General features: G+C 49.4%; 1 protein-coding gene across 3 annotated transcripts; it reads right to left on the bottom strand.

The window, feature by feature from the left end:
* Positions 1 to 238: 238 nt before the first annotated feature.
* Positions 239 to 14,009, bottom strand: LOC126035995 (aquaporin-7-like). Of its 3 annotated transcripts, none has more exons than XM_049795200.1 (8): positions 13,861 to 14,009; positions 12,564 to 12,743; positions 9,830 to 9,956; positions 6,577 to 6,703; positions 4,190 to 4,327; positions 3,341 to 3,459; positions 1,849 to 2,066; positions 239 to 970 (listed from the first exon to the last, which is right to left on the bottom strand). In XM_049795200.1, the coding sequence occupies exons 3-8, from the start codon at positions 9,917 to 9,919 to the stop codon at positions 811 to 813; spliced, it is 852 nt and encodes a 283-aa protein (XP_049651157.1). In that variant the 5' UTR covers positions 9,920 to 9,956; positions 12,564 to 12,743; positions 13,861 to 14,009; the 3' UTR covers positions 239 to 810. The 3 variants fall into 3 exon arrangements, with proteins under 3 accessions (XP_049651157.1, XP_049651156.1, XP_049651155.1); XM_049795199.1 differs by having other exon boundaries at positions 12,564 to 12,729; positions 13,861 to 13,934; XM_049795198.1 differs by lacking the exon at positions 12,564 to 12,743 and having other exon boundaries at positions 13,861 to 14,007.
* Positions 14,010 to 17,294: the final 3,285 nt, after the last annotated feature.

Raw genomic sequence — 17,294 nt, 5'->3', positions numbered from 1 at the left:
TTGTTTGAGTGTTTGGGAATGCTGCCATAGAAGTTGTCTGAATCCTTTCATGTAGTGGTAGTTAAAGTCTAGCTTGTCAGTAACACACATGGTTTCATGATGCCAACGTGTTCCAGCAGAGCTGTGCTAGGATTCAGGAGACCCTGTAGTTTAGTTTACTGATTTTAGGGGGCTTCCTGAGTGTTCAGCTCAAAAAGCAAAAAATCAAAACCAAGCATGGGGAAAAAAAAATATCAGGTTCAGGTTTCTATTTCAGACTGTCCTTGCTCTTCTCTTCTCTATGCTGTGCCACACTAGGCGTTTGTCAGGGTGGCAGTTTAGCAAATGGAAGCAAGCCTCAGTCCTTGATCCATCAGTGTAGTATCTACCTCTTCGGAAAGAATATTCCAGATCAAAATTTCTTTAATTAATTAAGTTGTTTCTGCCACTGTTGGATCCTGTATCCTGATTTCTATGAACATACAGGTATCTGGAATCTTGCAGCTCTGCTTTACTTTTCTCCAGAATGTGATGATTTTTTTTTTTTTTTTGGTAGATTTTTACACAGGGAGATTGAATAATTTCTTTCAGTCACAGACAGGTCTAGCCCTACTGGGGTCTGCCCAGTGTCTCAGAGACCCAGTTTGTCTGGATAAGCAGAGTAGGTTTATTGAAGGTGAGTGCCTCATTTCTCCACTTGCAGGGTGGAGAAACGGTGTGCTCGGGCAGCACCATTGCACGTGCCCTTTTCCACTTGGGTACCCTTTGGTTGTCAGTCCATACATTCACAAAGGCTTTGCTGTCAGGCCCTTTCCCTGGAGCATGCGGCCATCACAGCGTAGAAGTCTCCACCACTGGCTGTCCTTTCTCATTTCCACTTTCCAGGACAGGCTGGTTGTGAAAATCAATGAAGAGTTTGTGGATTAAAACACCAGCAAGACTTCCCAGAATTGGAGCTGTGAGTGGGACCCACCACCAGTGATGTCCAGCCCTAAAATGAAACACAGAAGAGGCAGCTGGTGAGCCAGACAAACCACTGCCCTGCCACCAGCATGGCACAGGGTGAGGTGAGCTAAGTCTGCTGGGGCAGGAGTGGGCTGTGCGAGCAGAGGTGTCTAGTCCCACTTCATGTACTGGGCCCTACAACCAGCTTAGACAAATTCTCAATCCACCAGCATAATTGCTGGAGGGAGGGTCATTTTCCCCGTCAGCCTGGGAAAGTGGCTCTGCACTGTCTGCAGGTTTCTTGTTCTCCTACAGAAATAGTCTGTATGATCCTGATGAGTATGACTGTCAGACATGGACACACCTTTTCCATCCCCATTTCCAATAACATCTGCACCTTTTATACCAAGCTCTCAAAGTGATTTTCTGGCAATTTAATGAAAATGGGCAGCTGGGACAGGAGACACTGCTAATGCCCACATCGTTGGAAAAGCCATAGCACAGCACCATCTCACTAGATAGGGGAAGGCAGGGTTTCATCTCCAGATTCAGACGTCTAAATTTAGGAGAGCTATTCAGCAATCCAGCTGTAAGTACCTGCTTTCAGGTAAGCTGAATCTCTTTCTGGCTCTCCAGTCCCTGCAATAATGAGCTAGATCTCCAGCTAACAGCCTATTTGGTGCCCAGTTTGAGGTAACTGAAGGTCAAGATTAATCCCATCCTGGAGAATTAGTGTACCCTGAATTTTGTGTGCATAATGCATGGGGCTTCTCTCTGCACAACCCTTGCTCTCTGAGAATGGAGAACACACTCTGCTTTGATACCATCACTTAGACCAAAGAAGAAGGCTTCATGACCATTTTATCTTGGGCTTATCTCCTCTCTTGCAAGCTGAGCAGTGTAAAAGCAAAATGGGTAACTCACGTGAAGACATCCATTCCCCAGCCAGCAATTGCCGTGAAGACCCTGGGGGGCAAGTCCCGAGAGGGGTTTATGGCGTAGCCTGTGTTCATCCCCATTCCCAGGCCAATGCCCAGGACGAGGATACCCGTGAGTAGGGCCTGCGTGCCTTTCAGGGCTCCATTGTTTTTCTCGTCATGGATGATCAGAATGCCCAAGAGCAGCATCACCGTCGCCATAAACTGCAGGAGCAGGAAAGGGACAACATATCGGGACAGAGAATAGGGAAGGTAGAAGGATCCTGCTCAGCAGAGAGGAAGAGACTGCCCAGAATGGAAGAGCAGGTGGGATTCATGGTCTGATCAAGTCAGGGAGGACCCCAACGTTATCCCCTCCTCACAGGTGGACTGCAGAAAATTCTTGACTCATTTCCCAGCCAAAACATCTCCACCTCATCACCAAAAACGCTCTAGGACGGACATGAACTTCTCAGCACTGTCCTTTCCCTCCACCTTTTACATTAGGGCCACGGGTTATTTTAAGTACATTTCATCTAACAGAGGCAGAGCCCTAACAAACTGCTCATGAGACAAATCTGATACTCCCTAGAGGGAGTGATGTTTTATATAGCCTGTTGCATCAGCCCTTTCAGGAATAAAAGCAGATACCAGATTCTCATCTGGGAAACTGAATCTCCTGTCTGTGACAGTATGTAGCTGGCTTTTGTAGATCTGCAGTGCCCAAGACATCAGAACTGTGGTTTGAATAGGGGTGATGACTCCTGTCCCTTTCTGCCTCAGAAAATGCAGCTGGAGAGCCTTGGACAGCTCACAGAGGTGCCAGCAAAAGGAGAAACTCTGCAGTGCTTGGCAACACACTGTCACTGTCACTTGCTTTCTTGTGCAGCAAGGACACTGGAGGCTGAGTGATCAGGTCCACACCTGTAGGATCCCCAGCTCTTACTGTCCTCCTCATCATGCCTGGGCAAGAGTTTTGCCAGCTCAGAGACAAAAGCACAGGCTTCCTCAGATTTGAATTGGAAGTGAATCTTCCTTCTCCAGTGTCCCAGTGCTTCACGTCCTCTGAAGCATCCCCTTCCTATTTCTGGGCACCTGAACATCATTTTGTATACTGGGAATGAACTGTACACAGTCTAAATTGGACTGTTCAAACCCTAGAGTTCAATCCAGACAGGCTGTGTTCATGTGAAGACAGTCCCAGGCCCTCTGTGCCCATGAGGGGCAGCCAGCAGAGCTGCCTGGCAATGTGGAGCAGGTGTAGGATCCAAAAAGGGGAAGAACAGTTCAGGGAACTGCCCAGATCCCAAAGGACATAGTTCCTGATATAGCTCAGCTTCTCACCTCCCATTGCCTGGGAGAAGGTGTTTGGAGGGCACTCAGACCAAGCTGCAAAGCAGCCTGCAGGCTTTATCTCTTAGGCTTGCTCCACCACCAAGGTGGATCCTGCTTGTCAGGCACCTGCCTTCTCCTAGCACACCACAGCAGTCCCCACTGACCTCTGTGAAGAAGGCCCCCAACAAGGATACATAGGGAGCGGGATAAGTAGAGAAGATCGACGCCGTGGCAGTTGGTCCCGTCACTGTAAAGTTCCCCTTGGTGTAGTCATACAGAGCATCTAGGAGAAATGGGAATTATGGGAGTTAGCACAGAGTTCATCCTACATGGCATGTACGCAACTCCACCCAGGGTAGCCAGCACAGACACCAAGGGGAAGAGAGGCAATGGGAGATATGATGGAGGTGACACACCCCTCGCAGGGCATGATCTCACCCGTATCTGTTACCCACAGACTTTGGTCTGCAGTTGCTTCCTTATCCCTACCAGCTCCCTGGCCCTGCTCCAGGAGCCTGGGACAGGCTGGCTGCACTGGAGCCCTCCATCCCTCTGCCCCTCAGAGACTGAGACTGGAGCCAATGGGTGGCGGGTCCTTTGCTCAGAACTCAAAACCACAGGTGACTGCTGTCCTGTTTTCCACACAGCAGAGTCCCCCAGAGCTCCAGCTGTACCTAATACATGGTAGTCCATGTAACTCATGCCCTTGCAGATCCTGGAAACCAAATGCTGACAAAATGTAGCTACTGGCCTTGAGTTGAGGACAGGTTTTGGCAGTGGGAACGCCCTGAGCGAAAGGACCTGTGTTCTCCAGCAACTCCATATCCTTCCCAGAAACATCTGGGCCCTGCTCTGGCCTTAAGCTATGAAGGTCTGTCCCACAAACCAGGAGCTCCTCCTCCTCACCCAGACATCATGCCGGGTACTGTAAAAGGAAGTATTTTTGACAGTCTGTGAGTTAAGGCTGAAACCAGTGCCCACAGAAACCCACATGATAAAAGACACAACCATACCATAGTAGAGGCCAAAGACGGTGGCTGCTGCCGTGAAGGAGCCCAGGAACTGGCCGATCAGATAAGCTGGGAGCTTTCTCCAGGGCAGGTTTCCTAAAAGGCAGTGTGTGAGGGTGATGGCAGCATTCAGGTGAGCTCCTGCAAAACCACAGCAAACAAGAGTGGCCTCAGCCCTGGTGCAGCTGGTTTGAGGCCCCACGGTAACCACCCAGACCTTGGTCCACAACAACAAGACTCTCTGAGGGCAGGGTCTCCCTCCTGCACAGACTCAAAACTGACCTGTTTTCCCTGGGCAGGTGAATAATGCAGGGCGGAGAGCTCCTAGCTTTAGTCTTCTAAAAACTCTGTAGACCACAGGCTGCCTCCAGAGAGTGGGTCATCCCACCTGTGTGAGAAACCTCTCGGCATGGCACGAGTTTCTCTCTATTCAGCTTTAAAGGCAGCCCAGAACTTAGACTCATCAGCCACCTTTTATATGGCTACAAGCAGATGAGGCAAATCTTATCCCAAACGATCGAAAGGCCTTCTGAAAACATCTGATAAACAAGGAGGGCCTCATCCTGGCAGAGATGAGCACCCCAGCTGATGGGAGCTGCGGGCCCTTTTCCTATCTGGCAGTCAAGGCACAAGATGCTGGGAAAGCAAACTGCAAAATCAACCCCTAATGTCCCATATCGTCATGTCTGCAAAGCAAATCCTACACAGGGCTGTCAGCAGAGACTCAGATTATTAGCTCTTAGATGTCACTGCATTGAGAAGCTCAATCATGCCCAGGCCACGGCTGCTCCCACCAGTGTGGAGCAGACTCTGTCCTTCCCTTGCACAGTTTGTAATCTTGGCCTGCATTTCCTTACATCGCTCAGTATGTAGATTTCAGGCAGTGCAAGACCAGTTTTCCCTGTTTTGAGGGGACACTTTTTATGGAGGAGGTTGGTATCACAATGGTGGTTTTGGAGAAAGACTAAGTGGATCCAGGTTTGGTGCCCTTGGTGCAAACCACATTCGTTCATCAGGACTCATCTCCCCATGAGTCCAAAGGAAATATTTGCTTTTCCTGCCTAGTAGATGTAAACTCTGGGATTCAATAAATGTTCCAACCCTAGTGGCTATCTCCTACTCCAGACTCAGAAAGGGGTAAGATGCAGACACACATCATCTCATCAAAGTGCAGGACAGAGTGAAGTGAAAGTGCATGTACTGCCTGCTACAGTCCCACAACCATGACTGAAATGGGGGGACATTCCTTTTTCTTTGATCCTCTGATCCTTTGCAGGTATGACCAGTCATTTCAGAGATCACAAGAAGCATCTTGTGACACAAATGAAGCCAAATTACAATGACAGGAAGCTGTGAAGCTGTCTCTGGAACCAGACTGTTGCTGGCTGAGCTGAGAGCCCTTCTCCCACCTCCCAGACCTCAGCAGATCAGCTCCGTCTCAGACAGTCACCTGGGACTGCAGAGACGTAGTTTCCTCATCCCACTTTCCCCAGGATGTCTCCACCAGCTCCAAAAGGACAGGGAGACCAACAGCTGACTGCGTACATGGAAGAATTTTCCTTTCCAGGCCTGCCCCAGCCTTGGACATCTCTCTGCTCCAACAGTTCAAGAGCAAGGACTTGCTTTAATTTTCTGCTCACTAGAGCCCTTAATCTCTTCTCTTGGTGCAAATGAATGCAGAAATTGCACAAGGCAAAGGTAATGCTCTGTCATGTGAGAGATACCAGCTCATGGCCCTGCCAGCCCATGGCCCTGAAACACCACCTCCTGAGTTCACGTGGGGTGTGTGCGCATGGGTGTGGATGATAAGGAGAAAATTTGCATACCATTCCTTGTTGCAACATCAGCAGTAAGCCTCTCTTTGCAATAAATTATTTACTTTCCCGTGGGTCATATCAGCAGCAAGTTTTCAGAGCTCTTTTTCTCCTTGGGCCATGATGGCATTTAATGTGGGCACTGCTGAAACCTGGCTCCACTGACCACAACAGGAGGGGATGGCCGAACCTCCACTGCTCTGGTCCTGCTTGCCCCTGTCTCAGCTCAGGACACACCTTTGGGGTCAGCATGCTGTAGGTGTGTTGTGCCTGCCTTGTCCCCTGCTTCTCCTGACCATCTCATGCCATCACGACTCCTTGGCTTGGCCTCAGACCTGCCTCCTCCCTGCAGACTTGGCTGTGATCACTGGGTCACAAGGCTGACCCTGGTTACGGTCACCAGACCTGCTCTGCTTCTCTTGCCTGGGGACCCTAGGACTGCCTTGTTTTCTGGTGAGGTCACTGCTCCGCCTTGCCATGCCATCACCCACCCCTCTGCAGCCCACTGCTGCTGCCCCCAATGCATATGGCCTTTATGGGACATAGAGATGTCCCATGCTTGAGTGTCCTGCTCACCAGAGATTCCTCCAGCCGCATGAATGCCCAAGGTAACACCAATGCCAAATCCCAAATTGATGCTCAGATGCTGCCCAAAGTCTCCTCTTCCTAATACCACTTGTGCCACAGAAGACAAGCCGAAGACCTAGTGCATAGAAAAAGGAAAGAAAGGAGTATTAAAAGTAGTGTTATTGCTGTGGTGGACTGAGCCTCTCTGCTACTTTTTCTGCAATACTAATAAACTCCCAAAGATGGGAAGACTCTAAGGTGCCCATGGTCAGGAGAGAAATAAAGAATTACCCTCCCATGCAAAAATTGAAGCAGTACCTGGGTTGCTCCTCACTGGTGCCCATTACACCAAACCAGGTACTCTAGTCATGGTTGGGTATGGGGACACAAAACCTAAACACCCACACCAAGATCTGGGGCTCAAGAGGGATCTCTCACACAGCCATGATAAGGGCGTCTGTGCCTGAAACCAGGGACATGAGCCAGGGGAGCATCACTGCAGACCGCCCAGAGACAGCAAATTCCTGCTGTCTTTCTTTTCCTGGTGTGCAATTTATTGACTAGAAGCATAGTTTGGGCAGCACACAACTATTTGCCAAACTCAACTCTAATTTTGGTAACTTATTCCAGTGAAAAACAAGGAAGGAAATTCTGGTTTGACTTTTCCATTCAACACATATACTTTCAGTTTGAAAACAGCAAAAGTTTCAATATTGTTTTAGTGACTAAAGGGGAACTGGGAAAAAAAAATCAAAACGAAAAGTAAACACTCTCCAGCAGGAAAATACTTATTTGAGAAATTTCTCTGGCCTGAAAGTGAATTCTATTTCATTTTTTTAATGTGGTCAGAGGATGGAAGAATCAGTTCTTTGCACAGCTCTTACACTGAAATCTGGAGAAGGACAAAGGTTTTCTTGCTCACAAACCACTTAGGGCTTGGAGAGTGTATCCTGTTCCTTGGACTGCACTGATGTTTATCCAGGGTGGCTTGTCCCTCCAAGACAAAAAAGTCAGTATGTTCTCCAGCATCTGAACATCTGTTCTGGCATGTTCTGTTTTGACTATGATCTTTTCTGTCTCCTCTGCCTGGATCCAAATTTTATCTCATGCGTCTGCGCTCCCTCTTGCCTTTCAGACATCACCAAAATCCCCTGCTCCCCAGAGACACTGTTCTTATCTCTCGCAAATATACAGACCACACTCTGTGCTCTGCACGAAGCTACAGCCTCCACGGTGTGAGCCCTTCTCAGTCTGCCTCAGCAAAAGCCCCCCAAAAGCAGTGTTTGGGATGTCCCCCAGCATCTGCAAAGCCTTCACAAAAACTCTGCCTACTCATCTCTGGCTTTTTCAAAGCCACAACCAAGAGAAGCCTAATGCATAAGGCACAGGTTTTGCAGGACCGTGCACAGGTGCAGAGAGAGGGGTGCAGGGCAGGAGACATGTCAGTTGCAGCTGAACACCAGTATCCTGAAAAAAACACAAGACAGGCCACAGAATCTATTTTTCAGCACAGAACCAAGCCTCTGGTCTCTTCCTCTATTATTACAGTCCCAAAATACCCTTTTTTTTCCCTACCTCCCTACTCCTTGTGCTGTTCAGTCCCGCTTCCTGGTTCCCTCCTTTATGAACTTTATGCCTGTTCATTAAAGCGAGAGGCTCTGGGCTGAGTGCTATCGTCCAAATAACAGCCATCCAAGCATCCTGGAAGTGCATCCAGCACATTCCTGGCTGCACTGAGGGCCAGGGGGCTGCTGAAGAGTGGGACGCTGGATGCTACATTCAGATGCTGGATGCTATTTGTTGCCAGCCCTTGATGGGGGTCCATGTGCAGTGTCCCTCCTCCTACTCTATTCCCTTGCGAGGATCAGTGAGGGAAGAGCCAACATGAATCTCAGGCTACAAAATATGCCTTGGACTGTCAGAGTGCAGGGGCAAGTCTACTCCTCAGCCTGCTTCTCAGAGACAGCCCTGACAGGACACCCCTAAACTTTATCACCTGAGAACTTCCACCACCAAAAACCAAAGGGGTTGGAAAAGAAAAATAGTTTGCTCAGCTCCTGCTGAATCACAGATGTCTGTACTCTGACTTCCAATGCATGCAAAACTACCTGTGTAGTAGGAATGAACTTCAAGGACCGGATGTGCAGTAAGATGTGATAAAAAGCAAGCATCCTTTGCACATGCAGTTGTTGCCCCTTCAAAGTAAGCACCTTTATCTGTACAGAGACCGGTGTCAAAAAGTCTCCATGCTTACACAATTCTTATATTCCTCCTGTGCAAATCTCCAAGTACAAGTTATTTGGGTTATCCCAAGACCTTCCATGCCAGCCTCTGTCCAGTCCAAAGTGTCTCAGATCAGGCTAAGCCCAGGTGTAGTAAGCTGGCACAGACAGCTACTGGACCTTTTCAGAAGGAGGAACTCATTTTGCTATGTTGGACCAACACATGAAGCCTGTGGTCCTGGTGAGCACCTCACCCCCACCAGGGATCAATTCTGACTGCAAGGCTTTCCTCACCCTCTCTCCAAACATCTCCAAAGCAGCCCCAGAGCTCAAAACCACTTTGCTTTTTCTGCGTGAAACAGGTCCCTCAGGTAAGGCGGGAGTTTCTGTATGATTTGGATAAGCACTCTTCATTTGCCAGCATAAGACAATCAAAAGTGTAATTCTGGCATGCTTTACACCAGGTAATTATGTTTCCTAATAATGGGTTGTGGCTCCAGAGAGTTTCACAGGTGTCCATTACCCTCATTTCACAGAGAAGTCAGGGTCTGCTCCCCAAACCTGTGCAGAACCCCCTGAGCACACCATCGCCTCTGGCACAGCAGGAAGAAAGCCCTCAGTTCACTGCATGGGATCTTTTGGGGGGGTGGCACAAGCGTTGCATTGCCCCATCTGACCAGACACTGCTCTTTCGTTTCATTCCCAGACTCTTCCTCGTTTTTCTCCTAGAAGAGAACTGAAACAGCAGCTCATCCCCACATGCTTCATCCTCTCCCAGGTGAATACTCCAACTCCGCCAGATTGCTTTTTTCCTCCAGAAGGAGAAAGAAGACCAGATGGTCTACCTGATGGGAAGCTGCCGCCCCACCAAAGCAGAGAGGTGAGAAGTAACAACCAGCTGCTGAGCAACGCTGAGGATGTGGTAGGAAACCACGGACCTTACAAATTGCTGCTGCAAATGCTTACCCTCTCACCCGCCCTGCACACACACATGCACACACATGCATGGACACGCACATCTGGGCCCATCTCCTTCTTACCATGAGGATGAACATCCCCAGTGCTTCTGCCAGCAGCTCCCTGATGGTGCCGCTACGAATCGTGAGCGCCTTCTGAATCTTCTCCAGCATTTTGCTCTCTGGCTCCAGCCTGCAGCCACAGGAGCTCCTGTTGTGACAGCACACTTCATTGCGCTGAGCTAAGTTACCCTTTGAAACCTGGCACCCTCCCTTCACCCCCAGACACCTTCATTCATTTGGTTAACGATGAACAAGCCAATAACTACCAGCTAGCTTCAAAGTCTTCACACACACACATGCCATCCTTTTAAAACTGTATGGTAAGGATGCAATATTTCTGCTACTGGGGCATTGCAAATGCTGTGCCTCTGGCCGGGAGCTTACCTCTAGAGCTGTGGAGCAGTAAATAGCCGTGGTGTGTTCCTAAAGCCTGTCTTTCATCGTAACATTTTCCACAGGAACTGAACAGGAATTTTGGCTCTGCTCTGCATTGTAACCCACTGGCTGGTGATTTGGTGCCTTTTTTTTTTTTTTTTTTTTTTCCTTAACAGGTGGGATTAGGACCATTTGCCTGTGCTTTGCAGAACTATTTGGATGCCCAGCCTGGTGAGGATGCTTTGCCTGGAGCTGGTGCACACCACTGTCTGCAGCTGGCAAGAGCACAATGCCTTGAGCACTGCTTCAGGTTGGATATTTGTTCTTGCTGAATGCACCTGTGTCCACAGCTCCCATCATACTAGTGGTGAGCCTCTCTGCCACCCCCTGATCTGTCCTTTCCTGTGGGGCAAGCAGAGACCACTGTCAGCAATGGTCCCCAGAGACCTTCAATCTCATCTGGCTACCAGAGTAGAGCCCTCACTGTCCTGATTCCTCCTCCATCTCCTGATTCCCTCTGCTTATCTCCCTGCTCACCAGGTGCTCTTACCTCTCCACTGTGAAAAGGTTTCAATACCTTTGCTTATTCTCTGAAAAACTTAAATCCACTGAATGCTCAAGACCTTTTTCTGTGAGCCTTGCCTGGTTCTTTGCTGGTTTTCTTTGCCTTCCTCTCAACCTGCTGCAGCTTCTCAGTGTGGCTCTGGAGGGGACACGGTGCACAGCTCTGGATAGTTTACCAGCAGCTGCCCTGACGGGGACACAGCACTCCATTCACACTGCCCTCAGTGTTACCTCCCTCTGCACTACCGCGTTGCAAAAGTTCATGAGCTTTTCTTTCGCCCACAGGATGTTGAGCAGCTATATGGAAGAACCTGGGAAGCCACTTCTCCTCTCTGCTCCGTAGATGATTGTCTATCTTGTGGCAGGGAAGGGTTTTATGGACTGGGGTAAACCCTCCTCCAGTGACAGATTAGCTATTGACCTCAGTGAATGCCTGGCTAAATATGCAGTAATTTTCTAGTCTATCTCTGATACTAAGGACCATCTAATTATGACAGATGATAATCACACTGCTGGCAAGGGTGTTCCTACAGCATATTTCTAGGTGGGAAGGTTTTTTGTCCTATGAGTCTGTGAGTCATGCTGTGGCACAGAAAAAGTGGCCAATAAATCTTTCCAGGTCACATCAGTCACTGCTATACAGATGTTTATTGGTGGAGCACACAAACACGGGCCCTGGAGCACCAGGTCAGGGTGGTGACAAGAGCCTCAAATTTCTTCTGTACATGGTAATTTTCAGCTGACATGTAAAACTGAGGTCCTGGCATCAGCGTGTATTGGCAATCTCACAGCCTTTCCCAGATGGATAAGGTGTGAGTGGGTCAGTATTCTCCACAGCTAGACCTACAACTTTGTTTTTCACTCCTAGATCTCAGGGAGCCTTCCGAGTAGATTCCTCCCCTGTGGGCAAACAGGAAAACTGCTGTGTCTCTGAAAGCCTTTGTCTCCTGCATTCAAGCACTAACTATAGGCATCTCCATATTCTAATTTGGGCTGAAAAATGGACAGGTACTTTCTGGGAACACCAGGCTCCCATGGACTTGCAGGCCTCTCAGGGAAAAGGGCAATCCCAGTTTGCAATATATAACTTTGGTTTGGTGATAATATTGGCAACATAATCCCTGAAATTACCACCAAATTCCCTAAAACTCCAGCATGCTTCTGGGATGGCATCATGGATCACTGGATGTGCCACTGCTTGTCCTTTCACACAGGTTGTTCCACAAGATGGCACTAAGACATTAATTTCTGCCTTTAAAAGTGTTCAGAAGGGTTCCTCTGTTGGCTGCTGAAAATGTGAGAACCCTTTAGTTTTAGGGTTCCTCTGGGCATTTTTAGACATTAAAGAAAAAATGATCTGCCAGTGTTCAAGGAGTGTAAAAACAACAAAAACACACCTGTCTATAGGTCCTGTACGGCAAAGCACTTCTGTTCTGACAGCACACAAAACCGAAGTCTGTGAGCCTATCTATGCCTGTCACCCTCTACTTCATAATCAGCAGAGAAAAACAGGCAGCTCCAAAGGGCAGTTCATCCACACCTGAAATAAGCATCTGAGGCCAGACCTATGAGTCACGCTGGATGCTGGCAGTTTCCCTCCAGTGTCTGCACCAGAGACGCGGAGTGATCGGCTCCAGCACGCACACCCACGTGGAGGTATCTACTGCCAGGTGAGCTGGACTGCCCTTCCTCCCTGCATCCAGATGTGGTGATCTTGAGTGAGCATAAACAACCATGTGAGTCAGCCAAGGGCTGGAGCGCAAAGATCTGCCAGTTGCCCAACATGAACTGTTCGTACTTGCATAGTTTCACTTACCTGCAGGGCTGACGAGGGTCTCTGGGGTCACCAAATACAGTCCCCTACTAACACAGGCAGCCACGCCACATCTTCCCTTTCATGACCTGGCCAGTCTCCACTTTAGGGGTAAGTGCTTTTTGCCTCAACTCCTCCTACTGGAAGCCTGTTAACAGAACTTGCTGCTCTGGAAATTAGAGACTTTCTTCTAATTTTCAGCCAAATTCTCAAAGTCATTTGTTCATGTGCCAGCATTAGCCCATCACAGTCATGAGTTAACTTATTTCCTACAGGTGCTATCCCATAAAGTTATCCTATGAGGTTTGTTAGAGGAGGGTTAGATGCTCACACTTAGCACTGCATGGCCTCCTGATGTTTACCTTGACATGCTCACAAGTTGAAATCTCGGTCAACATTGACCCTCCAATGATTTTATCATGTTTTCTACTGCACATTAAGCAACTACCTGCTAAACTAAACCCATTTTCTTCCCTAAGGAAGGTGTGCTTTCAGCACTAGTAATAAAGGCCTCAGTTTGGAGAGGAAAATTTTGGCACTGTCAAGGCCCACTAACTGTGCTGGTGTTGATACCCATGGTACTGAAGAGACAGGGGAACAAACCCCCTGGGTCCTGCTAGAGCAGCCTTTGGAAGGACGAGCGTCCAGGGACTCCAGAGCAGTCATGCTTCTGCAAGGAATAACTTCTCTAACTCAGTTTGACAGTGCACATGTTTCCTCTGCACCCAGGAGCTCATTTATTACTTAATTGTGCTAATCAACAGCTGGAACATTGCCACTCCATTAGCTTCAGCCCTGCTGGTGGAGCATTAACTTCTCCCCAGAGGCTGAGACGAGCATGAGCGGACAGCACAGCAGAGGAGCTCCTCACTGTGGATGAGGACAGCTTGCTCCTCCATCAGACCAAATGAACATGTCACCGAGACATCTCCAGGCCCCTTTAGAAAGCAAGGCCAGATCAGAGAGACCAGTACAGCACTGGTATGACCTTAGCTTTCCAGGACAGACCCCACTTGATGTACCCTAGAGCACCCGCACCCCATAGTCTCGCATGTAACACTCAGGGTCAATCTCCTCCTCTCCTTTATGGATGACAGTCACTGAGGAAGTCGCAGACACCCCAGATATTTGTCTCTCAGCAGATGGCTTTGCTCTCCGTACTGTCACCCAACTCCCCATTCCCAGGATCCCAGGTGAGATTTCAGCTCACCCTGCACAGCATCGCCCCTTTGCCCTGAAGGTGGACAAAGGTACATCACCTGCACATGCTGCTTTCCAGTGAAATTGGGCTAGGTCTTACCGTGCCGGACAGAAGTGGGAGCTGGAGGGACCAACGGAGGGATGCTGTGACACAACAGTGGGATCCTGCTCCGGTCTGCAGCCCTCTGCTTTGCTGCCCAGGGGCACAGTGCCTCCCTGCTCCAGACTGCTAAAGCTTGCTCAGCCAGAGGTAATCCATGAAGCGGTGGTGTCAGCAGGAGGGGAATTAGATGGCTTTTGTTGGTCATTAAGGGGAGAGCAGGGCTGTCCAGGAAGGGGTCGCCTGGGGTGGCACTGGCCCCATTATTGGGCAACAGAGTGGAGGGCACAGAGTACTGCTGTGTGGGGGAGCATCCCCCTGCCTGCACTGGGACCCTGCTGCGGGGCTCCCCCAGACCCAGGGAGAGAGCAGCAGGCTCTGTGGGTGCAAATGCTCCTGCCAAGCTTTGAGCCACATGCTGAGGTCTGTTTTCAATCCACAGATAAGGCGAAAGCTGGGCAAACCACAGGGCTGACGGGACATCGTCACCCTGGAGATAAGAGGAGCCAGGCTTTCTCCTGGAGGAGTGTGAACAACGGTGCTCTGAAAGGAAAGATTAAAGGGGAAAAGCTGCAGCCTCTGGGCTGGGGGGAGACACTGGGTGAGCTGGATGAGGCCCTGAAGTTGCAGAGCCTGGTGGAGCCAGCGCACTGATCTGAATGTTTGCCTGCCTCTGCTGTACCCCAGAGACAGCACAGCATGGCTGTGTTCTCCCCTCAGGATTCGATGAGTTCGCTCTTACAAATGGTGCCACTAATAAAACCTCTTGTACTTCATCTCATGCTGTCTCCTCTGCCTCATCCCTCCCCCAGGCACTCCAGTCCAGGACAGTCTGCAGGACCCACTCGTCCAGCATCCCCCTAAGCAGCACCAGAAAGGCACAAGCCTGTGTTAACAGTCCCAAAGAGCAAAACCAGAGCAGGGGCTGACAACAGGAACACAGCCATGCCTGCTCCCTCTGTGGTGATGGAGTAAGGCTGAACCAATAGCCAACACAGTCCTCCTTTGCAGCCACCAGATGTTTAGGGGTGGGCTGCATCCATATATGCCACTCACATAAACCTGTAAATCCTTCAAGAGACGATGCTAAACCCATAGGCAGACCATCTTCACTGCTAGCTGTGATACAGATTATTTTGTGGGGTGGAGAACCAGCTGGTGACACTAATCATTGTCCATATGCATAATCAGTGAATTACCCAAACCCCAGCTGTCAGCCACATGACCATGTTCTCCCATATCACATCTGTGATGGAGTGTCCTAACCGCTATCCCTGGCTCACACTGGTGGTGAGCAATGCCTGTCGTGTGGGATTTATCCTTGCTCTCTCCACAGGGGAGGGAAAAGCCAGGGTGTAGGCGGCGGGGTTGGCTTTCTCAGAGCCAACACACCCCAGCCCAGAGGGCTGCTGCTGGCGCGGACGTGAAGGCATCCGAAAGAAACCCCTGATAAGCTCCCGCTATCACAGCAGGGAGAAGATGCCACAGATTCCTTGCAGACACGTGCACAAATCCCCTCAGATGCTGCCCAGCCTCTCCTGGGGCCCCAAGAAGCCCCACAGGCATTTCACTGTGGGTGGAGGGTTTTTCCAGCATCGGCTAGACCTCATCACCCTCATGCTCCCCCAGCCTCTTTGGCCTCTTGTGCTGTTTTTGGGAGAAAGGAAAAAGGGACCAGGTGTGGTGGATCTGGGTGGCTCTCTGGTCATTCCCAGCCTATCAGTTACTACATGAAAAGCCCCTGATCCAGAGAAACCCATAGAAGCTGAAAATCCATCTGTTGGTGTCACCTGAACAAGAGTCAGTTTTCCTTGCTCAGGTAGTTTCCCAGCACAAGTCCTGCATGACAGAAGTGGCAGCTTCACAAATTGGCCCACATTAAGCAGAGCACCGACATGCAGTCTATTTCCTTAAGCACAGAGCACCACATATCAACCATGACTGTCAGTGCAGATGTTACTAACCCATGGCAAATACTAAATGTTGTCATTGGTCTTTGTTGTCCCTATGTTTGTTTTTACACAAACACACGAACACACACATCCTTATCAGCTATTTCCTAGTGAAGAACTAACTGTTGTATACCAACTTCCCAATTTTGACTTCTTAGGAACCTCCTTGGGGTCAAAATATCAATTTATAATCTCATGAGAATGGCAGAGGGTCTGGCCCTCACTCCCGACGTGAACCAGTTAGAGCTCTCTGGAACCACCTCATGGTGTATTTGCACAGGACATGATGTGATGGGCCTCTGAGCACAGCACAGCCTCCAGGCTGTGCTGCAAGAGCAACATATACACAACTCACAACAGATCTGTGAAGCTATCCGTATCGATTTTTGCACCTGAAATGTTCATGTATGTGTCAAACTGCAGCATTAGGCACAGCAAGTGCCTGGCTGGAGCTCTCACATACAGGAGCAGTTAGTCTAATCCATAGAGTCTACTGGGAAATATGTTGCTTTGCTCATGTGGCTTTGACTGCTCATCCTAACAATAAGCTCAAACTGCTTTTCATGCACTGGTGTATGTATTGCATCTCCAGAAGTCTGGTGCTAAAAAGGGATCTAAAGATGATTGTACAAATTCATGAACGTAAAAATCTACCAATGGCTATTAAACATGGACACCCCTCTATCACAACTGGTTCTAGAGCTGTGAATTGTTGGAGATTGTAAAATAGTTCTCCGGAAATAGAGTAATTCTGTTTACATGCTCTTCTCCCATCACACCTAGGATCTCCTCCATGGGTCCAACCTGTCTCAGTGACCACTGCCTGGGTGACTGTGGTGCCCAATGGAATAGGGTGGCCACCACTCCAGTCACAGGAACAAAAGACTAGCAGCCTTTACTACCATGTTCTTGCATTGCTTAACTGTCCTGAGATGACATGAGAATACTCAAAATATATTCCCAGCTCCACTGCTCACCAGTCCTAAGCATCCCCTCCTCCTCCCTGCCCAGTTCCCCATCCCCAGGGGATGACCAAGACACCTGGTTCAGAAGCAGCTTGGGGTGGGAAGAGGAGACATTTGCAACTGCTCACAGTATGCTGTGTGATCTTTGCTAAAACACCTGCCCTAGCCTAGTGCTGCAAGTGCTATAAGCTCCTGGGTCATCCTAAGCCATCCATCTCCTCATTGCTCTCTCCTCCTCTGTGCAATGCAGATAGTGACTTCCCCCAGCCCCAGGACAGCCAAGGACATACATGATTCAGCTTCCACTTCACCACTGGTGAGGCCAGCAGTCAGGAGACCAAGTAGGAGCACACACACACACAGAGCAGGTCAAGCCGGCAGAACAGCTCCCTCAGCTCACCAGAGCGCTTACTGTAATGCCTACAGCTGTGCAGCAATTCAATGGCATTTTAGATGCAGTAAAAGCTTTAGAAGAGGGAGATCTATTGCACCATGGTAGAGTCTCCCTTCTCCTTCC

Source organism: Accipiter gentilis, chromosome Z (assembly GCF_929443795.1).
Source record: "Accipiter gentilis chromosome Z, bAccGen1.1, whole genome shotgun sequence".
Taxonomy (NCBI): Eukaryota; Metazoa; Chordata; class Aves; order Accipitriformes; family Accipitridae; genus Astur; species Astur gentilis.
The sequence above is the reverse complement of the archived record's forward strand: the minus strand, read 5'-3'. Positions and strand labels throughout refer to the sequence as shown.